This window comes from Gobio gobio (genome assembly GCF_949357685.1).
Source record: "Gobio gobio genome assembly, chromosome: 10".
In the NCBI taxonomy this organism is placed as follows: Eukaryota; Metazoa; Chordata; class Actinopteri; order Cypriniformes; family Gobionidae; genus Gobio; species Gobio gobio.
Window position 1 is genome coordinate 54,149,220 of NC_137116.1, and position 24,346 is coordinate 54,173,565.

The following is a 24,346-nucleotide window of genomic DNA, read 5'->3' on the forward strand; positions in this document are numbered from 1 at the left end:
CACTACTGTCGGTCAATGAAGCCCTGCGGATAGCTAAAGCTGACTCCAAATCATCAGTCCTCGTCCTGCTCGATCTTTCTGCGGCCTTTGACACGGTCAATCATCAGATTCTTCTGTCCACCCTCTCATCACTGGGCATCACAGGGACTCCGCTCCATTGGTTTGAGTCTTATCTCACAGGTAGGTCATTCAAGGTTGCCTGGAGAGGAGAGGAATCCCAAGCGCATCAACTGACCACAGGGGTTCCTCAGGGCTCAGTGCTTGGACCTATCCTCTTCTCCATCTACACTACTTCATTGGGTCCCATCATACAGGCACATGGCTTCTCATATCACTGCTATGCTGATGACACTCAGTTCTACCTTTTATTTCAACCAGACGACCCCACAGTAGCTGCAAGAATCTCCAGCTGTCTGGCTGACATCTCTGCATGGATGAGTAAAAATCACCTTCAGCTCAACCTGGCAAAGACAGGTTTCTCGTCTTCCCCGCCAGTCCCACTATGCAACATGACTTCACCATCCAGTTAGGTACATCCCTGATTTCCCCTTCAAAATCAGTCAGAAATCTTGGAGTTACATTTGATGATCAGCTGTCCTTCAGAGAACACATTTCTAAGACAGCTCGCTCGTGCAGGTTTGCGCTCCACAACATCAGGAAGATCAGACCATTCCTAACAGAACACGCAACACAGCTTCTTTTACAGGCCCTGGTTATTTCTAGACTTTACTACTGCAATGCGCTTCTGGCTGGACTCCCCTCGTGCGATCCAAACACTTCGAATGATCCAGAATGCAGCGGCACGTCTTGTCTTCAATGAGCCCAAAAGGACCCACGTTACACCTCTCTTCATCTCTCTGTACTGGCTACCACTCGCTGCTCGCATCAAGTTTAATGCGCTGACGCTTGCCTACAGAGCCACCACGCGCTCAGCTCCTGCATACTTTGACTCGATTCTACGACTCCACACCCCCACCAGAAGCCTTCGCTCAGCTAAGGAGCGACGGCTTGTAGTACCATCACAGAGAGGCAGAAAATCCCTTTCCAGAACATTTTCATTCAACGTTCCCAGCTGGTGGAACGATCTTCCCACCGCCATCCGAAACGCAGAATCATTGACAACATTCAAAAGTCAACTAAAAACTCAGCTCTTCCGTGACCAATTAACCTCATAAAAAAAAAACACTTTCCTTTCCTCTTTCTTCCCCTTTTTTCCCTCCCTACTCTAGCCGGTGCTACACTGAGAAATGTACACGGTCTCAGTATTTCAGGCACTTGTTGCGCTTACTTGACTCTTCATGACCAATCGCTTCCTGTACTCCCAAGTTGTAAGTCGCTTTGGATAAAAGCGTCTGCTAAATGCATAAATGTAAATGCGTTTCCATCGTAGTTTATGCGCACGTTTTCGTATCGGATAGAAAATGTATCCGACTCAAACGAGTGCATAAGGTTTTTATGCGCATTTTTAGAATTTATGCGCATCTTGCCGTTTCATTCAGTATTTTTTGATGCGATATCCCAAAATGCGCATAAAAATAGGTGGATGTAAACATAGCTAATGTGTCTTGTAATACGGTGTGCTCATGTTGGTTTGAGCTTCCATAAGATGTAAGGAGACGCATAGCTGTATTTTTTTTTACTTTTTAAAATTTTGAAAAGCTGTATAATGGCCATACTTAACAAAATTTTAACTAGTAAAAAGGAAATTGTATATCTTTGATGCTCCCACATGTTGCTAGTAAGGTAACTTCATTTCAAATTTCTCATGTCGATGGGTTGTGCTTCAATAAAACAAAGAGAAACAATTTTTACAATTACTGAACATGGAATAATGAACTTGTCCTAGTACGCTGGTGTATTACTGCCATTAATCCATTGGAAGGAAACCTCATTAAACATTACAGGGGACAAAATCTTACATTTTTAAAGTATTTAGATTACATTGACGTGTGTTGAGGTGTCAAAATCCAACTTGCCAGCAAAACAGAGCATTAGGATTATAATAATTTGGAAAATTAATGTAATTTGTAGTGTATTTACCGTATGTTTTACCAGATGGGCTGTAGGTGTAGGTCTCACTGTGACGGTTCACCGCAGAATTAATCTCGTGCACACAGGTGAAGGAAACAGGTGTGCTCACTTTCACATCAAACACACACTTTTCATTTGAATAACACAGTGGGATCTTCAGTGTGTAGCTGTGATCACCCTCCACTGACAGCTGGAAAGAGCTCTCAATGAACCTCCTGCCAAATGAACACATCACTATCACATGCTCTCTGTCCTGCATCGGCCTGAACACTGTGATGTTGGGCACTGGGGCGTCTGAAATCACATTGACATGCTTATTAATTCCAAACTGTGCTCTAAACTAACAGACAAGATGAACGGTTTAAAATCAAAATGCTTTTTATATGTTAGAAGGAAATTAAACATACCTTGGATGCGCCAATATGATGCTGTTATTTGAAAGAATAAAAATGAAAATATCATTGTAAAACCAAAGTTTTAAAATCCAGTTTGTACATTAATAGCAACAATCTGCTAACTTGCTCCACTTTTGAACAGCTGAATTTAATAAACTAGAAATAATTAACCTATACTAATATAGTATATCACTGTATTCCTGCCATTAAACCTCAAACTTAAAAGCTGTACTTGTTTAATTAAGCAGAACAGCTGCATTTGCTGAGTTATTGTAAAATATGTTCTTATTTTGCTTGAAGGTTTTTTCTAGAACAATAGAAAATCCAGTTCTCTTTTGAATGAGAACTCGCACTGCGTCTGACCGGTGGCTGAAGCATGTTTAAACGGGACAACATTGGCTGACAACAGTCCGTGACATAATTACTGGTGCAAAAAATAATGCATTTATTGCATTGTAACGTTTCGACCGACAGGTCTTAGTCAGGGACCAAAGGAGACCTGTCAGTCGAAACGTTGCAATGCAATAAATTGGAGCAGTTAAATCAGTGTGCGGACATCACATTAATTATTTTTTTTTAACTTTTGTCCTGCACCTGAGCCCTGTTTGGCTTTGAGGAGTTATGGCCCTCCCTAGCGGTTTGTGAGGGTATTAAAGGTGCTTTCACACTTGGGTCCTCTTTAAAAGAACCAAACTCAGACTCCTTTAAGTGGACCAAGAGGTGAACCAAGTGAAAAAGGACCCAGTTCTCTTCACGTTCACACTGTCCCTGTACCTGAAAGAGGACTCAGATCCTTTTTTGGTTCACTTCAGTAGGAATGTGGTCTCAGAACCCTTTGTGTTCATACTGTTGCTTTTTGGATTGAGTCCAGTTCAGTGTTTGATGGCTGACCCTATGGCCTTCAACATTTGATCCCATTCACTTACATTGTTTATGCCATTGGGAATATTGGGTGGCCTGAGTTGGGGAAGAGTCCGTTGAGTCCTTACTTGAGTGCTTAGTCACAGTCGATCAGGCAGTTATTCCCCTCAGCATGGCGTAGTGGGCATTTGTTCCCCATATCATCTTGTCAGACACAGTGCGAATTCCCATTCGAAAGAGAATGTCTTGGTTACCAATGTATCCCTGGTTCCCTGAGATGCGGAACGAGACACTGCATATCCTTGCCATGCCTCTGGCTTGCCTGCTTGCGTCTCCTTCAATCAAAGAAGTTGATGACATGTACTACAGGCACTCTCTTATTCTCACGGTCGCTGATGACGTTCCCCATAGGGTCTTGTCAGACGCAGTGTCTTGTTCCCCTCAGGAAACCAGAGTTACATTTGCAACTGAGACGCTCTTTCTTTAATACCCAAAATGATGCATCAGTACAACACTATAAATCTGCTGCTTACTTGGCGTCTGGTAATACGGTCTCCTCCAGGAGGGGGCTTGAGCTTCATTAAGATAAAGAGACAGTTTTATTATTTTATTTTTACAGTTTGAAGAGCTGAATTTGTGACCATTTAAACCATTACAAGGAACATTTTAGAAAAGAAATGATAACTAATAAGAAGGAAATGAGACACCTTTGATGCACCAGGTGGTGTTAGTAATGTTCATTCATTAAAATAAAAATAAATAAAAGTCATCTTATTATAATGATGCATCAGGACAACACTATAAATCTGCTGCTTACTTGTCATCTGGTAATACGATCTCCTCCAGGAGGGGGCTTGAGCTTCATTAAGATAAAGAGACACAGTTTTATTATTTATTTAAATTTTTTACAGTTTGAAGAGCTGAATTTATGACCATTAAACCATTACAATGAAAATGTAGAAACTAAATTATAACTAATAAGAAGGAAATGAGACACCTTTGATGCGCCAGTGTGGTGTTAGTAATGTTCATTCATTAAAAGAAAAAAAAAGAAATAAATAAAGGTCATCTTACTAAAATTATGCATCCAAATGTATTCATCAGTTAATGAAAATGATGCATCAATACACTATAAATCTGCTGCTTACTTGGCATCCAGTAATCCAGTAATAGATGGTGATTTTCAAGTGGTTATAGCTAAAATACCTTTCGGGCTCCCCTTGATTCGCCGGTTTTCAGGGTTTGGTGTGCAGTAGAACCCTTCCCTACTCATGGGATTTCTTTCAGTGAGGGTCGTCCACCCCCTGTGAGAGAGCTTGACATGATTCCTGAAATCCTGTTTAGTGGCTCTGTCTAGTGGTGTGATTTATGCTTTTTGCAAGCTTCCCTTCAGGGTTTAGCGTGGAGTAGAACTCTTACCCACTACTGGGATTTCTTTCAGTGTGGGTTCTCCACACCCTGAGTAAACTCAGGCAGATCTCTAGAACCTGACAAGAAGTGGTATTTCACCACTTTTTTGTTGTAGGGCACCTTTTGGGAGGGCTGGAGTCTTGAGACCTTGGTACGGGAATGCAGTAATTTGAGTTGTTGCAGCGAGCCTTCCCTACTGTTCATGATTTCTAATTAGGGTGGTCAGATTCCTGGAATCACATTCTCTTGACAGCTATATTGAGTGGTAGTCAATCCCCTTGGTAAGAGTGTCTTTAGGGGTGAGTGTGAGGGTTCTTCATGCTGAGTCCTCCACTCCTCGGAGCTACCCTTGGCAAGCACCTTTAGGAGTGCTGGTCTCTTGAGATTCTGACTATAGTAAGACAGGGCGTGACACTTTTCTACTACGGTAATAGTTTTTTTTATCTACTCTGGGGTGTATAGGGGTAGAACTAGAGCCTCTAGGGATAATGACAGGGTAGGGGATTGACTAAATATTTCCTGAGCCTGTATTCCCATTAAAGTTTATGTCTTGTATAGGGCTTGCGTTACCAGACCTTTGAGCTCTGCCTTTGGTACGAGCACTGGTGCCCGGTGAGGAAGGTTTAAAAGGCAGAGACTTTCCTTGCATAGGGTAAGAAAGCTTGGGTGGTGGCCATTGGGAATATTGGGTGGCCTGAGTTGGGGAAGAGTCCGTTGAGTCCTTACTTGAGTGCTTAGTCACAGTCGATCAGGCAGTTATTCCCCTCAGCATGGCGTAGTGGCCATTTGTTCCCCATATCATCTTGTCAGACACAGTGCGAATTCCCATTCGAAAGAGAATGTCTTGGTTACCAATGTATCCCTGGTTCCCTGAGATGCGGAACGAGACACTGCGTATCCTTGCCATGCCTCTGGCTTGCCTGCTTGCGTCTCCTTCAATCAAAGAAGTTGATGACATGTACTACAGGCACTCTCTTATTCTCACGGTCGCTGATGACGTTCCCCATAGGGTCTTGTCAGACGCAGTGTCTTGTTCCCCTCAGGAAACCAGAGTTACATTTGCAACTGAGACGCTCTTTCTTTAATACCCAAAATGATGCATCAATACAACACTATAAATCTGCTGCTTACTTGGCGCCTGGTAATACGGTCCTCTCCAGGAGGGGGCTTGAGCTTCATTAAGATAAAGAGACACAGTTTCATTATTTTATTTTTACAGTTTGAAGAGCTGAATTTGTGACCATTTAAACCATTACAAGGAACATTTAGAAAAGAAATGATAACTAATAAGAAGGAAATGAGACACCTTTGATGTGCCAGGTGGTGTTAGTAATGTTCATTCATTAAAATAAAAATAAATAAAAGTCATCTTATTATAATGATGCATGAATACAACACTATAAATCTGCTGCTTACTTGTCATCTGGTAATACGATCTCCTCCAGGAGGGGGCTTGAGCTTCATTAAGATAAAGAGACAGTTTTATTATTTATTTACATTTTTTACAGTTTGAAGAGCTGAATTTGTGACCATTAAACCATTACAAGGAACATTTAGAAACTAAATTATAACTAATAAGAAGGAATTGAGACACCTTTGATGTGCCAGGTGGTGTTAGTAATGTTCATTCATTAAAATAAAAATAAATAAAAGTCATCTTATTATAATGATGCATCAGTGCAACACTATAAATCTACTGCTTACTTGTCATCTGGTAATACGGTCTTCTCCAGGAGGGGGCTTGAGCTTCATTAAGATAAAGAGACACAGTTTTATTATTTATTTACATTTTTTACAGTTTGAAGAGCTGAATTTGTGACCATTAAACCATTACAAGGAACATTTAGAAAAGAAATGATAACTAATAAGAAGGAAATGAGACGCCTTTGATGCACCAGGTGGTGTTAGTAATGTTCATTCATTAAAATAAAAAAAATAAAAGTAATCTTATTATAATTATGCATGAATACAACACTAAAAATCTGCTGCTTACTTGTCATCTGGTAATACGGTCTCCTCCAGGAGGGGGCTTGAGCTTCAATAAGATAGAGACACACAAATCATAAATATTCACCATGGATTTAATGTAGTAACACCCCATGGTATTGTGGCAGAAATTGTCAAATGTTTTTTTTTATTTTATATTTTTACATTATTCATCTCAGGGTTCGTACAACCTTTTGAGAGTGAAATTCAGGCACTTTTCAAGTGTTTCACACTTTTTCCAGCACTTCAAAGCTCTAAATATTATCCAATTCTAATATTATTTTTTGTGTTTAGTTTTAAAGTTTAAAGGTGCTGGCCACTTTATGACAAAAAAACAAAACCCCCCACTATAACCAGTAGGTGGTGGCATAGGAGCACTTATTTGACTTATTAGACATTTCCACTTCCAAAAGTAGGAAGTCACAAAGTCTCATGAAAAACTAAAACTTTTCTTCAAATTGTGACTGGATTACACAGAAAGCAAGTAAAGAGTGTTCCTTTTAGTTCAGTATGATACTATAGTATAGAAGAACAATAGTACATTTAATAAGAGTGGAATTTAGAAGCGTGCGCGCCTCTCTCACATGCGCTGGTTGCATATTTGATCGCGCCATCAAAAACCTAATTGTTCTGTAAAATTTATTCGGCCTTTTCACTTATTATAAATAATTTCGGTTGCCGAATATTCGGTGCATCCCTACTAAAAAAGAAATTAGACATACCTTTAATGTGCCAAAATAAATAAGTAATATTACTAAAATTATGCATCCAAATTTATTCATCCGTTAATCAAAATGATGCATCAATACAACACTATAAATCTGCTGCTTACTTGTCATCTGGTAATACGGTCTCCTCCAGGAGGGGGCTTGAGCTTCATTAAGATAAAGAGACACACAGTTTTATTATTTTTACAGTTTGAAGAGCTTAATTTATGACCATTAAACCATTACAATTAAAATGTAGACACTAAATGATAACTAAGAAGGAAATGAGACCTCTTTGATGCGCCAGGTGGTGTTAGTAATGTTCATTCATTAAAATAAAAAATTAAAAAAGTAATCTTATTATAATGATGCATGAATACAACACTATAAATCTGCTGCTTACTTGTCATCTGGTAATATGATCTCCTCCAGGAGGGGGCTTGAGCTTCAATAAGATAAAGAGACACACAGTTTTATTATTTTTACAGTTTGAAGAGCTGAATTTATGACCATTAAACCATTACAAGGAACATTTAGAAAAGAAATGATAACTAATAAGAAGGAAATCAGGCACCTTTGATGTGCCAGTATGGTGTTAGTAATGTTCATTCATTAAAATAAATGAATAAATCCAGCGCCCAACGATGAGCCCCTCAGACCCCGTCTGTTAGCGGGGTGGGAAATTCACGCAGGGAGAGTCAAAAAGCTGCTGTTCCGCAAGACCCATTCAGCTGACTTTATTGGATAACGTCCGGAGAGCACGGACGGGACAGAGAAAAGCTAGGGCTGGGTCTGCCTCCTCCGAAGGCAGCGCTTGCAGGCTCACCACTTGGTCCCGGAAGGGAGTAGTGGGAACCTTGGGCACATATCCAGGCCGGGGTCTCATGATCACATGAGAGTTACCAGGCCCGAATTCCAGGCACGGTTCGTCGACCGAAAATGCCTGCAGGTCCCCTACCCTCTTGATGGAGGCCAACGCAGTCAGGAGTATTGTCTTTAACGACAAAATCTTTAACTCTGCTGACTGCAAAGGCTCAAAGGGCGCTCTCTGCAATGCGGTTAGCACCAGAGACAAGTCCCAAGAAGGAATAGAGGGAGGGCGAGGCAGATTTAGTCTCCTGGCCCCCCTCAGGAACCTGACAATCAGATCGTGCTTCCCTAAAGATTTTCCATCTACTAGATCATGATTAGCGGCAATAGCGGCAGCATAGACTTTGAGGGTGGAGGGAGACAGCCTTCGCTCCAACCCTTCTTGTAGAAAGGAAAGCAAGGACCTGATCGAACATCTTCTGGGGTCTTCTCGGCGAGAAGAGCACCAATCGACGAACAGGTTCCACTTCAACGCATAGAGGCGCCTCGTAGAGGGGGCTCTAGCGGAAGCGATGGTGTCGACTACCGCTTGCGGTAGGTCACCTAGAACCTCCGCGTCCCGTCCAGGGACCAGACATGGAGTTTTCAGAGGTCCGGACACGGGTGCCATAGGGTGCCCCGTCTCTGAGTCAGGAGGTCCTTCCTCAGAGGAATGGGCCAAGGAGGTGCTGTCGCGAGGAGCACTAGTTCCGGGAACCAAGTCCGGTTGGGCCAATACGGAGAGACCAACAGGACTTGCTCCTCGTCCTCCCTGACTTTGCACAGTGTCTGTGCGAGAAGGCTCACTGGGGGAAACGCATATTTGTGTAGGCCCCGGGGCCAGCTGTGTGCCAGGGCATCCGAGCCGAGGGTCCCCTCGGTCAGGGAATAAAACAACTGGCAATGTGTCGTGTCCGGGGCGGCAAACAGGTCTACCTGTGTGGACCCGAAGTGACTCCAAATCAGCTGGACCACCTGGGGATGGAGTCGCCACTCTCCCGGAAGCACCGGCTGTCGTGAGAGCTCGTCGGCTGCACGATTGAGCAGGCCCGGAATGTGAGTGGCACAAATGACCTCAGATGCTTCTGACTCCATAAGAGGAGATGGCGGGCGAGTTGTGACATGCGACGGGAGCGTAGACCACCCTGTTTGTTGATGTACGCAACGGCCGCAGTGTTGTCCGTACGGACCAGAACGTGCTTTCCTCTGAGCGGAACTTTGAAGCGGCTGAGTGCAAGACGAACTGCTAACAACTCGAGGCAATTGATATGTCATTGCAGTTGAGGCCCCGTCCACAGACCCGAAACTGCAAGCCCGTTGTACGTGGCACCCCAGCCGGTGGATGAGGCATCCGTGGAGACAACAGAATGCCTGGACACTTGTTCTAGGGGAATTCCTGCCCGTAGAAACGAAGGGTCCGACCACGGGCTGAAGGTTTGGCGGCACCTCGGAGTCACTTGGACGCGGAGAGAACCGCTGTGCCATGCCCATCTCGGGACTCGGTCGTATAGCCAGCGTTGAAGCGGTCTCATTTGAAGCAATCCCAACGGTGTTACTGCGGATGCCATATGCCCCAGGAGCCTCTGAAAGTGTTTCAGTGGTGCCGCTGTCCTGCCTCTGAACGAATTCAAGCAGTTCAACACTGACTGGACGCGCTCCTCGGTGAGGCGCGCTGTCATGGCGACCGAGTCTATCTCCATACCGAGAAAAGAGATCCTCTGTGTAGGACAGAGTTTGCTCTTCTCCCAGTTGACCCGAAGTCCCAACTGGCTGAGGTGACTGAGCACCATGTCCCTGTGTTCGCACAACTGCTCCCACGACTGGGCTCAGCCAGTCGTCGAGATTGTTGAGAATGCGAACACCACGCTCTCATGGGAGCAATGGCCGCCTCCGCAACCTTCGTAAAGATGCGGGACGACAGGGACAGGCCAAAGGATAAGACAAGGTACTGATATGCCCGTCCCTCGAACGCAAAGCGCAGAAAGGGCCTGTGTCGAGGGAGAATCGAGACATGAAAGTACGCGTCCTTCAGGTCGATCGCTGCAAACCAATCTTGGGGACGGACGCACCTGAAGATGCGCTTCTGCGTTAGCAATCTGAACGGCAGCCTGTGAAGGGACCGGTTCAGGAATCGCAGGTCTAAGATCGGCCGTAACCCGCCGCCTTTCTTGGGTACAATGAAGTACGGGCTTTAGAACCCGGACCTCATATCGGCTGGAGGGACCGGCTCTATCGTGTCCTTCGGCAGTAGGACTGCGATCTTCGCCCGGAGCATGGGGGCGTTCTCCTTCGCGTGAAGTGAACGCCCCTGAACTTGGGGGGACGCCGGGCGAACTGAATCGCATAGCCGAGTCTGATGGTACGGAGGAGCCACCGAGACGGGCTGGGAAGCGCTAGCCAGGCTCCCAGACCCCGAGCAAGGGGGATCATCGGCACCACAGATGTACCCGCAGCGGGGCAGCAAGGCGGAATGCAGGGATCCAACCCAGACGGCATGGGAGCGGCCCGGAGTGGGATCTGAGTGTGCTGTGCAACACTTACCTGCGTCCGCTGAGGGGGCGTGCGAGTGTGGGGAGGCCGCTTGAGTGCATCCGCACAGCCGGCGCCCCCTGCTGGCGAAGGGAGAGGCGCCTGAGGGTGGCGAAACATGGGAGTGTCGACCACCGCCAAGCGCGCTCTCTTGGCACCCAGAGATTTCGGAAACTGCTCTTTTTATATAAGTTTTGAGCGGAACAGAAATCAACAAACAAAAGATTCTCCCCCGGCCCTCCTCCGGGGGAAGGAGTGGTGCTGCAGCCAACTCCTGGAGAGCAGTTTCCTCCATCTCTGGGCGGCCCGTCTCAGGGTTTCTTCCGACGGCGCTTGCCACCTAGCTTGGCAGCGGCCTGAGCGGGCTGGACGTCCTTCCCACGGCCGGCCCCACACCGTCGGCTGTTGTTAGGCTGCTGCGGTGCCTTGGCGGACGTCCTCGGCGACGAGCAGGCGGAGGCTGCGCCGCCGGGCGGCGGGGTGGAGGCAGCAGCGGGCCGCCGGGGCAGGATGTGCTTAATGGCCACCATCTGCTTCTGGGCGACCAAGAACTGCTGGGCAAAGCTCTCAACCGCGTCGCCGAACAACCCGGCCGACGTAATGGGGGAGTCCAGGAACCGATACTTGTCTCCCTCATATCGGCCAGGTTGAGCCAGAGATGACGCTCCTGGACCACTAAGGTGGACATCGCCTGACCGATGGAACGGGCGGTGACTTTCGTCGCCCGGAGGGGGCTCTGGGTCAGGCCTACCCTCGTGCATATCCATGAGTGCTTGGGCCTGGTGGACCTGAAGCAATGCCATTGCATGCAAAGCAGACGCAACCTGTCCACATGCCTTGTAAGCCTTCCCAGTTAGACTGGAGGAGAACTTACAGGCCCGGGACGGGAGACGCGGGTCACCGCGCCAGTTAGAGGCGGTCGCCGGACACAGTTGCATCGCGACGGCCCGCTCCACTGGCGGGATTCCCACGTACCCCTTGGCTGGCCCGCCGTCAAGGGTAGTGAGGGGGGAGGAGTCACTCGGCCGGTTTCTGGCAGAAAAAGGTGCCGTCCACGACCTTGTGAGTTTCTCAGGCACCTCCGGGAAGAAAGGCACCGGGGCGGGACGCTGAGAACCAGCGCGACCCACCCCGAGAAACCAATCGTCCAACCTAGAGGGTTCGGGACATGGTGGAGGGTTCCACACAAGCCCGACCCTTTCGGCGGCCCGGGAAAGCATAGCAGCCATCTCGGGGTCCGGTGCGGCCATTGCCACTCTCTCCCAGAGGGAGGCAGTACATCCGAACCTTCATCCTCCGAGGACTGAAACTCCCCCTCCGATCGTCTTCTGCTCATCTGCTGGAGCCCCAAAAGTCTCAAAGAAAAGCTTTGTCTTCCAGAGTCGCGGCCAAAGCCGATTCAAAAGACCGCTGTTTGCCAGCTTCTTTGTTTACAAGTAGCACCGCGGAACCGCCGCAACGAGGCTGTCATTATGTTAAGCCCGCCCACCGACTCCATACACGATGTGATTGGCCTGACCAGAGTTTGGTTTTTCCAGCTCGCAAGCCAATGGAGAGTTGCTAGACCCTGACTGCAAATTACATTTGCTGCCGCTAGGGTGCGTCTAGTTTTCTAGGCTAATAAGTCGTACTTTAATACCCAAAATTATGCATCAGTACAACACTATAAATCTGCTGCTTACTTGCCATCCAGTAATATGATCTCCTCCTGGAAGGGGCTTGAGCTTCATTAAGATAAAGACACAGTTTTTTTTTTTTACAGTTTGAAGAGCTAAATTTATGACCATTAAACAATTACAATGAAAATTTAGAAACAAAATTACTGTTAAAAAGGAAATGAGACATGATGTGCCAGTATGTGCTAGTAATGTTCATTCATTTACAAAATAAAAAAATAATACCCAAAATTATGCATCAATACACTATAAATCTGTTGCTTACTTGGCATCCAGTAATACTGTCTCCTCCTGGAGGGGGCTTGAGCTTCATTAAGATAGAGACAGTTTTATTATTTATTATTTATTTTTTACAGTTTGAAGAGCTGAATTTATGACCATTAAACATTACAAGGAAAATTTAGAAACTAAATGATAACTAATAAGAAGGAAAGGAGACGCATTTGATGCGCCAGGTGGTGTTAGTAATGTTCATTCATTAAAATAAAAAAATAAAAGTCATCTTATTATAATGATGCATCAGTACAACACTATAAATCTGCTGCTTACTTGTCATCTGGTAATACGGTCTCCTCCAGGAGGGGGCTTGAGCTTCATTAAGATAAAGAGACAGTTTTATTATTTATTAAAAAATGTTACAGTTTGAAGAGCTGAATTTATGACCATTAAACCATTACAAGGAAAATGTATAAACAAAATAATTAATAAAAAAATAGGGATGCACCGAAATGAAAATTCTTGGCCGAAGCCAAATAATTGTAAGACACTTGGCCGAAGCCGAACGCGGTTTTTCTATTTTTTTCCATTTATTTTGCCAATTTTTTTCAGCATTGCATAAATTAGCTTTTTTACTATTTTGTCTTGCTTTTAAAACAAATTCATAATAATAAATAAAATAAAACAAATAAAACAAATTACAAAACTACAATTTAAAAATATTTATTTAACCCTGAACATTTTTAGCATTCCAGCAGACATTATACAAACAAAGCACAATATAACAATAAAATAAAAATATTTGTATTATGCCATCTTATTTTATCTTTGTCCTATTATGCCTACAGGTATCATAATCAAATCATAATCAAATTTTTTGTTCATTAGAGGTTTTGCAAGCCTGTATAACTCAACACTGAATAAAAACTCTGGCGGTTTGAGCAGTGAGTGGAGTCTGACTAACTTAAAACATATTGGCCATTGCGTACAGGAGATCAACAACTCTGTCACCGCTGCAGAAACGCGTTGTAAATTATACATTTGAGGTTCTACAGACACAAATATGCACTGGAGCATTTGCCCATATATTATTACAGTATCAACTAAGGGTGCTCTTGCTTGCATTTGAGGGTGCTTAGACAATTCAGCAGAACAGTGTCTGCAAACGGCCATTTCTGTGTCTTTCTCCGACACTTTAAAGCCTTCTTTAAAGGCAGCATGAAATCAAATTTTACAATTCGTATTTTTATATTTAATATTGTAGTGTTTACTATAACTGATTTATATGTGCACTTCAAATTTTTTTTTAAATTAATTTACCCTTATAATCTTTAATCAAACATGTTAACTTTCCCTCCCCCATCGAAACAACCTCTCTTCTCTCCCAGTCATGTGCTATGGCGCGAGGGCGGGGTTATCGCCCCCTGTCTAGTTTCTGCACCGCCTCTCAGAAACCTGTCACTGATCGTAGCATGGTGGTTAGGTGCATTTTTCTCGGTGTACACAATACCTTCTTCAAGAAGGACTTGAGGCAAAAAGAGAGAAAAAAGAAAAGCTTTTTTATGTAAAAATTACTCAATATAGTCGGACAAACAGCTTGTCGTGACGGCTCGCACTTAGGAATGCAGCGTGTGTGAACGCGCTTACGGCGCGCCCCCCTTGAAGGGGGAGCTGAGAAAAAAGTTTTAAAGAAATAAAGCCATTAAAGGCTTAAAATAAGTGAAATCTGTAGCATAAACCAGCGAAAAGTAAGGAAATATGCTCAGTAACATATGTAGAAAAGATTTAGAGAGAAAATACATTTATTTAAGAGATAGATCGAGTTTTTCTCCACAACTGAGTGCAAACTTCAAATCTGCCTCCATTTTGTTAGCAACGCCCAACTTCCAAAGATCTAATCAATTCCCGAAGGACGAAATCAAGCCTCGCCCTAAATTTTTTCTAATTTCAGAAGCTGTTTCACTCGGATATACGTCACAATAAGAAGAAAAAGACGATCTCAATTTCCGTTTCATGCCGACTTTAAGCCTTGTTTATACTCGACGCATCCGCACGAGCGCGAGGCGTGCGCGCAGTCAGCGGAGGCTCGCCCTGCGGAGCCAGATGAAAGTATAAACAAGGCTTATGCTTCCACACTTTCGACATGAGCTGCATTTAGGAGCGTGCGCACCTCTCTCACACGCGTTAGTTGCTATATTTGATCGCGTCATCAAAAACCTCATTGTTCGGTAAAATTTATTCAGTCTTTTCACTTATTCGGCCGAACACCGAAAGTGCAGTTTTTGCTATTTTCGGCCGAATAATTTTGGTTGCTGAACATTCGGTGCATCCCTAATAAAAAAGAAATTAGACATACCTTTAATGTGCCAGTATGGTGCTAATTAATGTTCATTCATAAAAAGTAATCTTACTAAAATTATGCATCCAAATTTATTCATCAGTTAATCAAAATGATGCATCAATACAACACTATAAATCTGCTGCTTACTTGGCATCTGGTAATACGATCTCCTCCTGGAGGGGGCTTGAGCTTCAGTAAGATAAAGGCACACAGTTTTATTATTTTTACAGTTTGAAGAGCTGAAGTTATGACCATTAAACCATTACAAGGAACATTTAGAAAACAAATTATAACTAAAAAGAAGGAAATCAGACACCTTTGATGTGCCAATATGGTGTTAGTAATGTTCATTCATTAAAATAAATGAATAAATAATAAGTCATTAGCCTGACAAGCCAGACCCACATCAATATGTTGGGTAACACACCATTGGCAGGCCTCAATCCGAGGGGCGGGACAATTGGTTGTCTTTCAGATTCCCTCTGCACGCAATAGGATAGCGCTACAACCAACCAGAGCAATGGAGAAGGTGAAGCGGAGCTAGTTGGTAGATTAAACTTTCGCCGTATCCGGTCGGCAAAACTCAGAACACATCTTCCTTTCTTAAGAATGACTTCAGTGCCGTTCTTTGTTCTTTTTTCAAAGAAAAGTTTCGTCTTTCAGAGTCGCGGCCAAAGCTGATTCGAAAGACCGCTGTTTGCCAGCTATTTTGATTACGAGTAGCACCGCGGAACCGCCACAACTCTGGCGTCATTATGTTAAGCCCGCTCACGACTCTATACACGATGTGATTGGCCTGACCAGAGTTTGGTTTTTCCAGCTCGCAAGCCAACAGAGAGTTGCTAGACGACCCCAAATTAGATTTGCTGCCGCTAGGGTGTGTCTAGATCTCTAGGCTAATAACTAGAGGTCGACCGATAGTGGATTTTACCGATACGATAACTAGGTTGGACCGCACTTGCCGATAACCGATTAATCGACCGATAGTTTTTAAAATGGATACTGGATAAAAAAATACACAAGTAAAACAGTGTTGAACTTTATAACAAGAAATAAAAACAAAAACTGATCCATGAAAATGTGCTAACATGCTTACATGAACTATATGCATTATGCATACATTTTTACAGCATGTATTCATATATGAGCAATACAATTGTACCTTGATCATTCATGTTAGTTCATAGTGCATTAACGAAGGTTAACAGATAAAAATAAAAATTCTAACTCAATTTAATGTTGAAATTAACATACTAACAATGAGCAATACTTAGTGTTACCATTTCATACACATCCAAACAGTCTGCTTTTTTAGAAAGAGATTATCTAATAAAAAAAACAAATGCTTTGTTTATGTTTCTATCGGCAGCATGATGATATAGTTTGCTTTCTCACATCACTAATTTTACATATGCAACATTTAGGTCAGACTTGCGTGTGTTTTTATCACATTGTTTTAACTGCTTGAGGTACTGCTAATGTTAGCGTCCTCTCAGCCTCGTTGTCAAACATACACACTGCTGTTATTTACCTGTTAATGCAGCATCTAGTCAAGAAACTAATTACTTTATAATGATTTGGAAACAAGTACTGTAGTGCTCTGTATTCATACCGTTTTGCTGTCCTGTTTTAAACGCGCATCTGATGTGTCAGCGCTCTCTGTGCAGCGAGCAGACTCACGTGTGAATGTAAACACAAGGCGTCAGTGAGTTTTTATTTGGCCTCTAGAGGCCGCTCTAGTGCTATATCATGCCAACAGACCCTTCTCAGAGCTCTTGTACTGTGTATTGACAGCGCATCCGTCTCAGCCGCTCCAGCAACGGACACAACCTGGAAAAACTATCGGTGTGGATTTTTGCCGATAACCGATTGTTCCACCATGAATCGGTCGACCTCTACTAATAAGTCATACTTTAATATCCAAAATTATGCATCAGTACAACATAATAAATCTGCTGCTTACTTGTCATCCAGTAATATGATCTCCTCCTGGAAGGGGCTTGAGCTTCATTAAGATAAAGAGACACAGTTTTATTATTTATTACAGTTTGAAGAGCTGAATTTATGACCATTAAACCATTACAATGAAAATTTAGAAACAAAATGACTGTTAAAAAGGAAATGAGACATGATGTACCAGTATGTGCTAGTAATGTTCATTCATTTACAAAATTAAAAAATAATACCCAAAATTATGCATCAATACACTATAAATCTGCTGCTTACTTGGCATCCAGTAATACTGTCTCCTCCTGGAGGGGGCTTGAGCTTCATTAAGATAAAGAGACAGTTTTATTACTATTTATTATTTATTTTTCACAGTTTGAAGAGCTGAATTTATTACCATTAAACCATTACAAGGAATATTTAGAAACCTAAATGATAACTAATAAGAAGGAAATGAGACACCTTTGATGCGCCATGTGGTGTTAGTAATGTTCATTCATTAAAATAAAAATAAATAAAAGTCATCTTATTATAATGATGCATCAGGACAACACTATAAATCGTCTCGGTTACGTATTGTAACCCTCGTTCCCTGAAGGAGGGAACGGAGACGTACGTCGGACGTACCGACGAATTGGGATCACTTCTGGGAGCCCCTATCAGCTTCGAGCTATCTAGAACCGGCCAATGAACAATTGGCGTGCGAGATTTGCATCTCGCGCTCCGCCCCGCACCGCGGGTATAAACAGGAAGCGAGAGCGAATGCACGCTGTTTTTCACTGAGGAGCCACACGTAGTGGCTCGACCTGCAGTGATGGTACAGCAACTGTGGCGACGGGACGTACGTCTCCGTTCCCTCCTTCAGCGAACGAGGGTTACCATACGTAACCGAGACGTTCCCATTCAGTCGGTCACGTTCGACGTATGTCGGACGTACCGACGAATTGGGATCCCCTATGGAAAACGCCATAGTTACTACCACTTCCAGCGCCCAGCGATGAGCCCCACGGACCCCGATCTGATGCGGGCGGGTAGGTTCACGCAGGGAGAGTCCAAGCTGCTGTTCCGCAAGACCCATTCAGCTGACTGTATTGGATAACGCTGGGAAAGCGTGCCTGTGAGGGCAGCTGCGGAAGCCACATCATGCCCAGAGGGAGTTAACGTGGAGAATACACGTATGGGCTGGCCGTGGGCAGCACAACATACGGAAGTCCCAGGGGTGGCCCCGGCCAATTAGGAGGGAGACAACACGTACCTGGAACGGTAGAGGAACTCTGCCGAGGGAAAGACACGGGCTCGCCGTAGGGAGCCGTACCTTGGAAGAATACACATATGGGACCGCCGTGGGGGTCACTACATACGGAACCCAGCCTAACACAAGTTCCACCAATGCATACGAGTGTTAGACCTGGCGTCGAACGCTCCGCCACGTCCGACTGCCGCGGGTTGCGGAGGACTCAACAGGGTTCGCCGTTCCGGGGAACTCGACTGGAGCAGAATAAGCGCACGCATCCGTCTACCATAGGGGAGGGAATGGCGCAGCAAGCCGACACTAGAACAGGCATTTCGGTGTTACTGACTATGGGAAGTGAGCACACAGGAAGATACCGGCTCTACACGGAGGCTATAGAATCTAGCGAACGTGTTAGGTGTCGCCCAGCCCGCAGCTCTACAAATATCTGTCAGCGAGGCGCCACGAGCCAGCGCCCAGGAAGAGGCAACACCCCTAGTGGAGTGGGCTCTTAACCCGAGCGGGCAGGGCACGTCTTGGGACTGATAAGCCAAGACGATGGCATCCACTATCCAGTGGGCCATCCTCTGCTTGGAGACAGCCTTTCCCTTCTGCTGTCCTCCGTAACAGACGAAGAGCTGCTCTGAGGTCCTGAAGCTTTGCGTTCTGTCCACGTAAGTCCGGAGAGCACGGACGGGACAGAGAAAAGCTAGGGCTGGGTCTGCCTCCTCCGAAGGCAGCGCTTGCAGGCTCACCACTTGGTCCCGGAAGGGAGTAGCGGGAACCTTGGGCACGTATCCAGGCCGGGGTCTCATGATCACATGAGAGTTACCGGGCCCGAATTCCAGGCACGATTCGTCGACCGAAAATGCCTGCAGGTCCCCTACCCTCTTGATGGAGGCCAACGCAGTCAGGAGTATAGTCTTTAACGACAGGATTTTCAACTCAGCTGACTGCAGAGGCTCAAAGGGTTCTCTCTGTAGTGCAGTAAGCACCAGAGCTAAGTCCCAAGAGGGTATAGAGGGAGGACGAGGCGGATTTAATCTCCTCGCTCCCCTAAGGAACCTGACGATCAGATCGTGCTTACCTAGAGATTTCCCATCTACGAGCTCATGATTAGCGGCGATAGTGGCGACATAGACCTTGAGGGTGGAGGGAGACAGCCTTCGCTCCAACCCATCCTGTAGAAAGGTAAGCACAGATGCGATCGAACATCTTCGGGGGTCTTCTCGGCGAGAAGAGCACCAATCGACGAACAGGTTCCACTTTAACGCATAGAGGCGCCTCTAGAGGGGGGGGCGCGCATAGAGGGGGCTCTAGCGGAAGTGATGGTGTCAACTACCGCTTGCGGTAGGTCACCTAGAACCTCCGCATCCCGTCTAGGGACCAGACATGGAGTTTCCAGAGGTCTGGACGCGGGTGCCATAGGGTGCCCCGTCTCTGAGTCAGGAGGTCCTGCCTCAGAGGAATGGGCCAGGGAGGTGCTGTCGCAAGGAGCACTAGTTCCAGGAACCAAGTCCGGTTGGGCCAATACGGAGCGACCAACAGGACCTGCTCCTCGTCCTCCCTGACTTTGCACAGTGTCTGCGCAAGAAGGCTCACTGGGGGAAACGCATACTTGCGTTCTTCCCGGGGCCAGCTGTGGGCCAGGGCATCCGACCCGAGGGTCCCCTCGTAGTGATGCGCGGTTCGGCTTTTTTTCCAACCCGCGGGTCCTGCTTTTATGAAATTATTTGGCCCGCCCCAGCCCGCACCGCACCAGTGTATCAATTTTAAAACCCGCCCCGCCCCGCCCCGCATCCGCGACCATTAATCTTAAATCAGGTCATATTAATAACAAGATAATGATAAAGATTTTCAACCTTTAATTTTCACCAGCTGTCATGACGTGCCGCGTGATGCCAAAGGCTTGGGGACATCATGCAAGTTACGTTGCTACGGCTTTCATATTGTAACCTTATCAAAAAAACCTAATAAAATATGAAAATAGATACTCCCAAATATTTTATATAGGCTATAGGGAATTGCAGGCAACATACATAGATTTTTTTATTTTGTTTTTAATGACCCGCCCCAACCCGCCCCGCAAATAAGTGAAGATTTCTTAACCCGCCCCAACCCGCCCCGCAGGTTACCCGCGGGGCCCGCGGGTTATGAGACGACCCGCGCATCACTATCCCCTCGGTCAAGGAATAAAACCACTGACAGTGGGTCGTCTCTGGGGAGGCAAACAGGTCTACCTGTGCGGCCCCGAAACGACTCCAGATTAGCTGGACCGCCTGGGGATGGAGTCGCCATTCTCCCGGAAGTACCTGCTGACGTGACAGCTCGTCGGCCGCACGATTGAGCAGGCCCGGAATGTGAATAGCACGAAGCGACCTCAGATGCTTCTGACTCCATAAGAGGAGATGGCGGGCGAGTTGCGACATGCGACGGGAGCGTAGACCACCCTGTTTTTTGATGTACGCTATGGCCGCAGTGTTGTCCGTCCGGACCAGAACGTGCTTGCCTCTGAGCGGCACTTTGAAGCGGCTGAGCGCAAGACGAACTGCTAACAACTCGAGGCAATTGATATGCCATTGCAGCTGAGGCCCCGTCCACAGGCCCGAAGCTGCAAGCCCGTTGTACGTGGCACCCCAACCCGTGGATGAGGCATCCGTGGAGACAACGGAGTGCCTGGACACTTGTTCTAGGGGGACTCCCGCCCGTAGAAACAAAGGGTCCGACCACGGGTCGAAGGTTTGGCGGCACCTCGGAGTCACTTGGACGCGGAGGGAACCGCTGTGCCACGCCCATCTCGGGACTCGATCGTGTAGCCAGCTTTGAAGCGGTCTCATATGAAGCAATCCGAGCGGCGTTACTGCAGCTGCGGATGCCATATGCCCCAGGAGCCTCTGAAAATGTTTCAGTGGAACCGCTGTCCTACCTTTGAACGAATTCAGGCAGTTCAACACCGACTGGACCAGCTCCTCGGTGAGGCGCGCAGTCATGGCGACCGAGTCTAACTCCATACCGAGAAAAGAGATCCTCTGCGTGGGGCAGAGTTTGCTCTTCTCCCAGTTGACCCGAAGTCCCAACTGGCTGAGGTGACTGAGCACCTTGTCCCTGTGTTCGCACAACTGCCCTCACGACTGGGCAAGAATCAGCCAGTCGTCGAGGTAGTTGAGGATGCGAACACCATGCTCTCTCATGGGAGCAATGGCCGCCTCCGCAACCTTCGTAAAGACGCGGGGCGAGAGGGACAGGCCGAAGGGTAAGACGCGGTACTGACATGCCCGTCCCTCGAACGCGAAGCGCAGAAAGGGCCGGTCGAGGGGAAACGAGAATGAAAGTACGCGTCCTTCAGGTCGATCGCTGCAAACCAATCTTGGGGACGGACGCACCTGAAGATGTGCTACTGCGTTAGCATTCTGAACGGCAGCCTGTGAAGGGACCGGTTCAAGAATCGCAGGTCCAAGACCGGCCATAACCCGCCGCCTTTCTTGGGTACAATGAAGTACGGGCTGTAGAACCCGGACCTCATATCGGCTGGAGGGACCGGCTCCATCGCGTCCTTCGCCAGTAGGATTGCGATCTCCGCCCGGAGCACGGGGGCGCTCTCCTTCGCTACTGGGAAGTGAACGCCCCCAAACTTAGGGGGACGCCTGGCGAACTGAATCGCATAGCCGAGTCTGATGGTACGGCCCCGAGACGGGCTGGGAAGCTCTAGCCAGGCTTCCAGACACCAAGCAAGGGGATTAACCACAGACGTACCCGCAGCGGGGCAGCGACGCGGAATGCAGGGATCCGACTCGGACGGCATGGAGCGGCCCGAAGTGGGATCTGAGTGTGCTGTGCAACACTTACCTGCGTCCGCGGAGGGGGCGTGCGAGTGTGGGGAGGCCGCTTGAGTGCGTTCCCACAGCCGGCGCCCCCTGCTGGCGAAGGGAGAGGCGTCTGAGGGTGGCGAGGCATGGGAGCGTCGACCACCGCCAAGCGCGCTCCCAAATGAAGGAGGGGCTGAGCGTGGCAAGGCTTTGTGGCGTTGCGCACGGTCTGCCTCACCTCCTTCCTCAGCGGGGAACAAGAGTGGCGAGGCATAGCGTCGCGCACTGTTGTCCACGCACCGCTGAGAAGAGGGGAATGAGAGTGGCGAGGCTTTGTAGCGTCACACACTGCCATTCTCGCCCTCTTGTGGGGAGGGGAATGAAAGCGGCGAGGCTCTGTAGCGTCACACGCTGCCATTCCTGAACTCCCGAGACCCCAAGGTATTGGAACTGCTCTTTTTTTTTTTTTTTTTTTGGTACCACTGGCTGTTTTTAACATCAGTGGCGGAACAGAATTACTAATGGTTTTCCACCCGGCCCTCCTCCGGGGAAGAACAGTTCCAGACCAAATCCGGGTCAATTGTGTTTCTGGACCAGGGTGGACATCGTCTAGCCAAGGGCCAGCGCTGTGCGCAGCTCAACCTCAGCTCAGAACTACCCTCGTGCACTAAGCAGGGCGGAGGTGGCCTGCCAGTGGCACTGCCACCCCACCGATGAGGGTAGTGAGAGAGAGGAAAACTTTATACAGATTATGGCCCTATTGGTGTTCCATATTTTGGCACCAATAGTTCCACAATGCCAAAGCCTTCCAATGCACATCCGAAAAAAGGCAAGGGGCAGGCAAGGCGATTTACGCGTTGCACTATGCCTCAGCCATCCGGGAAAGCATGGCTGTCAAGTATGAATCTGATTCAGCACGAGCGCCCACTATTACGGTGGGAATCTCAGCATCATCTTCATTTTCAACACATAACAGCCCTCTCTCCGATGCAGCGATTGACATCTGTCCTCTGCTAGAGCCCCAAATGAAATGCTAGGTCCCCTTTCAAGGACCAGCAATCCCATCTGTAAGCTACCAGCAGACACGTGAGACAGTGGGCGTGGCCGTGAGACGGCACACGGCGCGCTGATCACTCAAGCCCTTATGAAAAAGGCAAGACGAACAGCGCGCCGACGTGGCCATGCTCTCGTGAGAGAGCATAGACCACCCACGAACACAGTCTCAACATGCTTGCGATGCGATAGAGGAGTGAGGGGCCCACAGAGATGTACGCGGCGGGGAAACCTCACTGTAATCCTCAGGCCACCCAGGCTTATCAGCCAAAATAGTCCCCCCTCTGGTGCACCAGAAAAGAGACTAGATCGGGTTATAAGCGAAGGGACTCAACCCCGTTTGAGGCATCATAGTCTCGACCGCGCATCGGAGGCGCCGAGTGATGCGCGCAGAGTTGCCGTGGCAACCCGCGCTGTCACCCGGCAGCCAGACGGCACACGGCGCGCTGAACACTCAAACCCTCACGCGGAAGGTGAGATGACCAGCGCGTCGACGTGATCCCGTTCCCCTGGGAGAACATGGATCACCCACGACACAGTCTCAACATGTTTATGCGAGAGGGATCGTGGCCGTCAGGACAGGAAACAACCGCATCCAGAAACGCACGGGTGGAATGCCATCTTGAAAAAGACGCAGTGTCACACCCGTGTACTCTTTTGTGAGGAAACGCTCTGTGCTGAAGCACTCAGGGGGAAACGCGACAGCGCACGGGATTGTAGTGCAGCCCGTGCCTGTACTCAATACAGGAAAACGCCCAAACCAGACCAACAGAAATTTGTTGCTGTGAAAACAGCAGTTTTCTCTGTAGCGCAGAGGCAGCTGATGAGTCTTCCGCGGTCCCGCTGGAATGTGCCGTCTCTCCAACACGTGTTTCTCCTCTTCTCCGGTTCTTTCAAACTCTTTAATGTCTTGCTGATAGCAGCGAACTCAATTTGAGTCGTCTTCATCTGCCGTGTGGCTCCAAAGTGAATGACAGCGTGCATTCGCTCTCGCTTCCTGTTTATACCCGCGGCGCGGGGCGGAGCGCGAGATGCAAATCTCGCACGCCAATTGTTCATTGGCCGGTTCTAGATAGCTCGAAGCTGATAGGGGCTCCCAGAAGTGATCCCAATTCGTCGGTACGTCCGACGTACGTCGAACGTGACCGACTGAATGGGAACTGCTGCTTACTTGTCATCTGGTAATACGATCTCCTCCAGTAGGGGGCTTGAGCTTCAGTAAGATAAAGGCACACAGTTTTATTATTTATTACACATTTTTACAGTTTGTTTGAGCGTTAATGTGGTTAATGTGGCGCACGTCTGGAG

General features: G+C 47.1%; 1 protein-coding gene across 11 annotated transcripts in view; it reads right to left on the reverse strand.

The window, feature by feature from the left end:
- LOC307133264 (uncharacterized protein) overlaps window positions 1-24,346 on the reverse strand; it is a 45,303-nt gene that overhangs the window by 5,675 nt on the left and 15,282 nt on the right. For 4 of the 11 annotated variants that reach the window (XM_079828226.1, XM_079828222.1, XM_079828230.1 and 1 more), the window contains 17 exons: window positions 24,210-24,251; window positions 17,228-17,269; window positions 16,965-17,006; window positions 15,149-15,190; window positions 12,994-13,035; window positions 12,710-12,751; window positions 12,451-12,492; window positions 7,794-7,835; window positions 7,516-7,557; window positions 6,691-6,732; window positions 6,402-6,443; window positions 6,114-6,155; window positions 5,829-5,870; window positions 4,105-4,146; window positions 3,821-3,862; window positions 2,439-2,459; window positions 2,041-2,325 (listed from right to left, as the gene is read on the reverse strand). In XM_079828226.1, the coding sequence (XP_079684352.1) occupies window positions 2,041-2,325; window positions 2,439-2,459; window positions 3,821-3,862; window positions 4,105-4,146; window positions 5,829-5,870; window positions 6,114-6,155; window positions 6,402-6,443; window positions 6,691-6,732; window positions 7,516-7,557; window positions 7,794-7,835; window positions 12,451-12,492; window positions 12,710-12,751; window positions 12,994-13,035; window positions 15,149-15,190; window positions 16,965-17,006; window positions 17,228-17,269; window positions 24,210-24,251 (936 nt within the window). The remainder of the gene's footprint in view (window positions 1-2,040; window positions 2,326-2,438; window positions 2,460-3,820; window positions 3,863-4,104; window positions 4,147-5,828; window positions 5,871-6,113; window positions 6,156-6,401; window positions 6,444-6,690; window positions 6,733-7,515; window positions 7,558-7,793; window positions 7,836-12,450; window positions 12,493-12,709; window positions 12,752-12,993; window positions 13,036-15,148; window positions 15,191-16,964; window positions 17,007-17,227; window positions 17,270-24,209; window positions 24,252-24,346) is intronic. The other 7 variants (XM_079828227.1, XM_079828231.1, XM_079828229.1 and 4 more) reach the window with 3 other exon arrangements.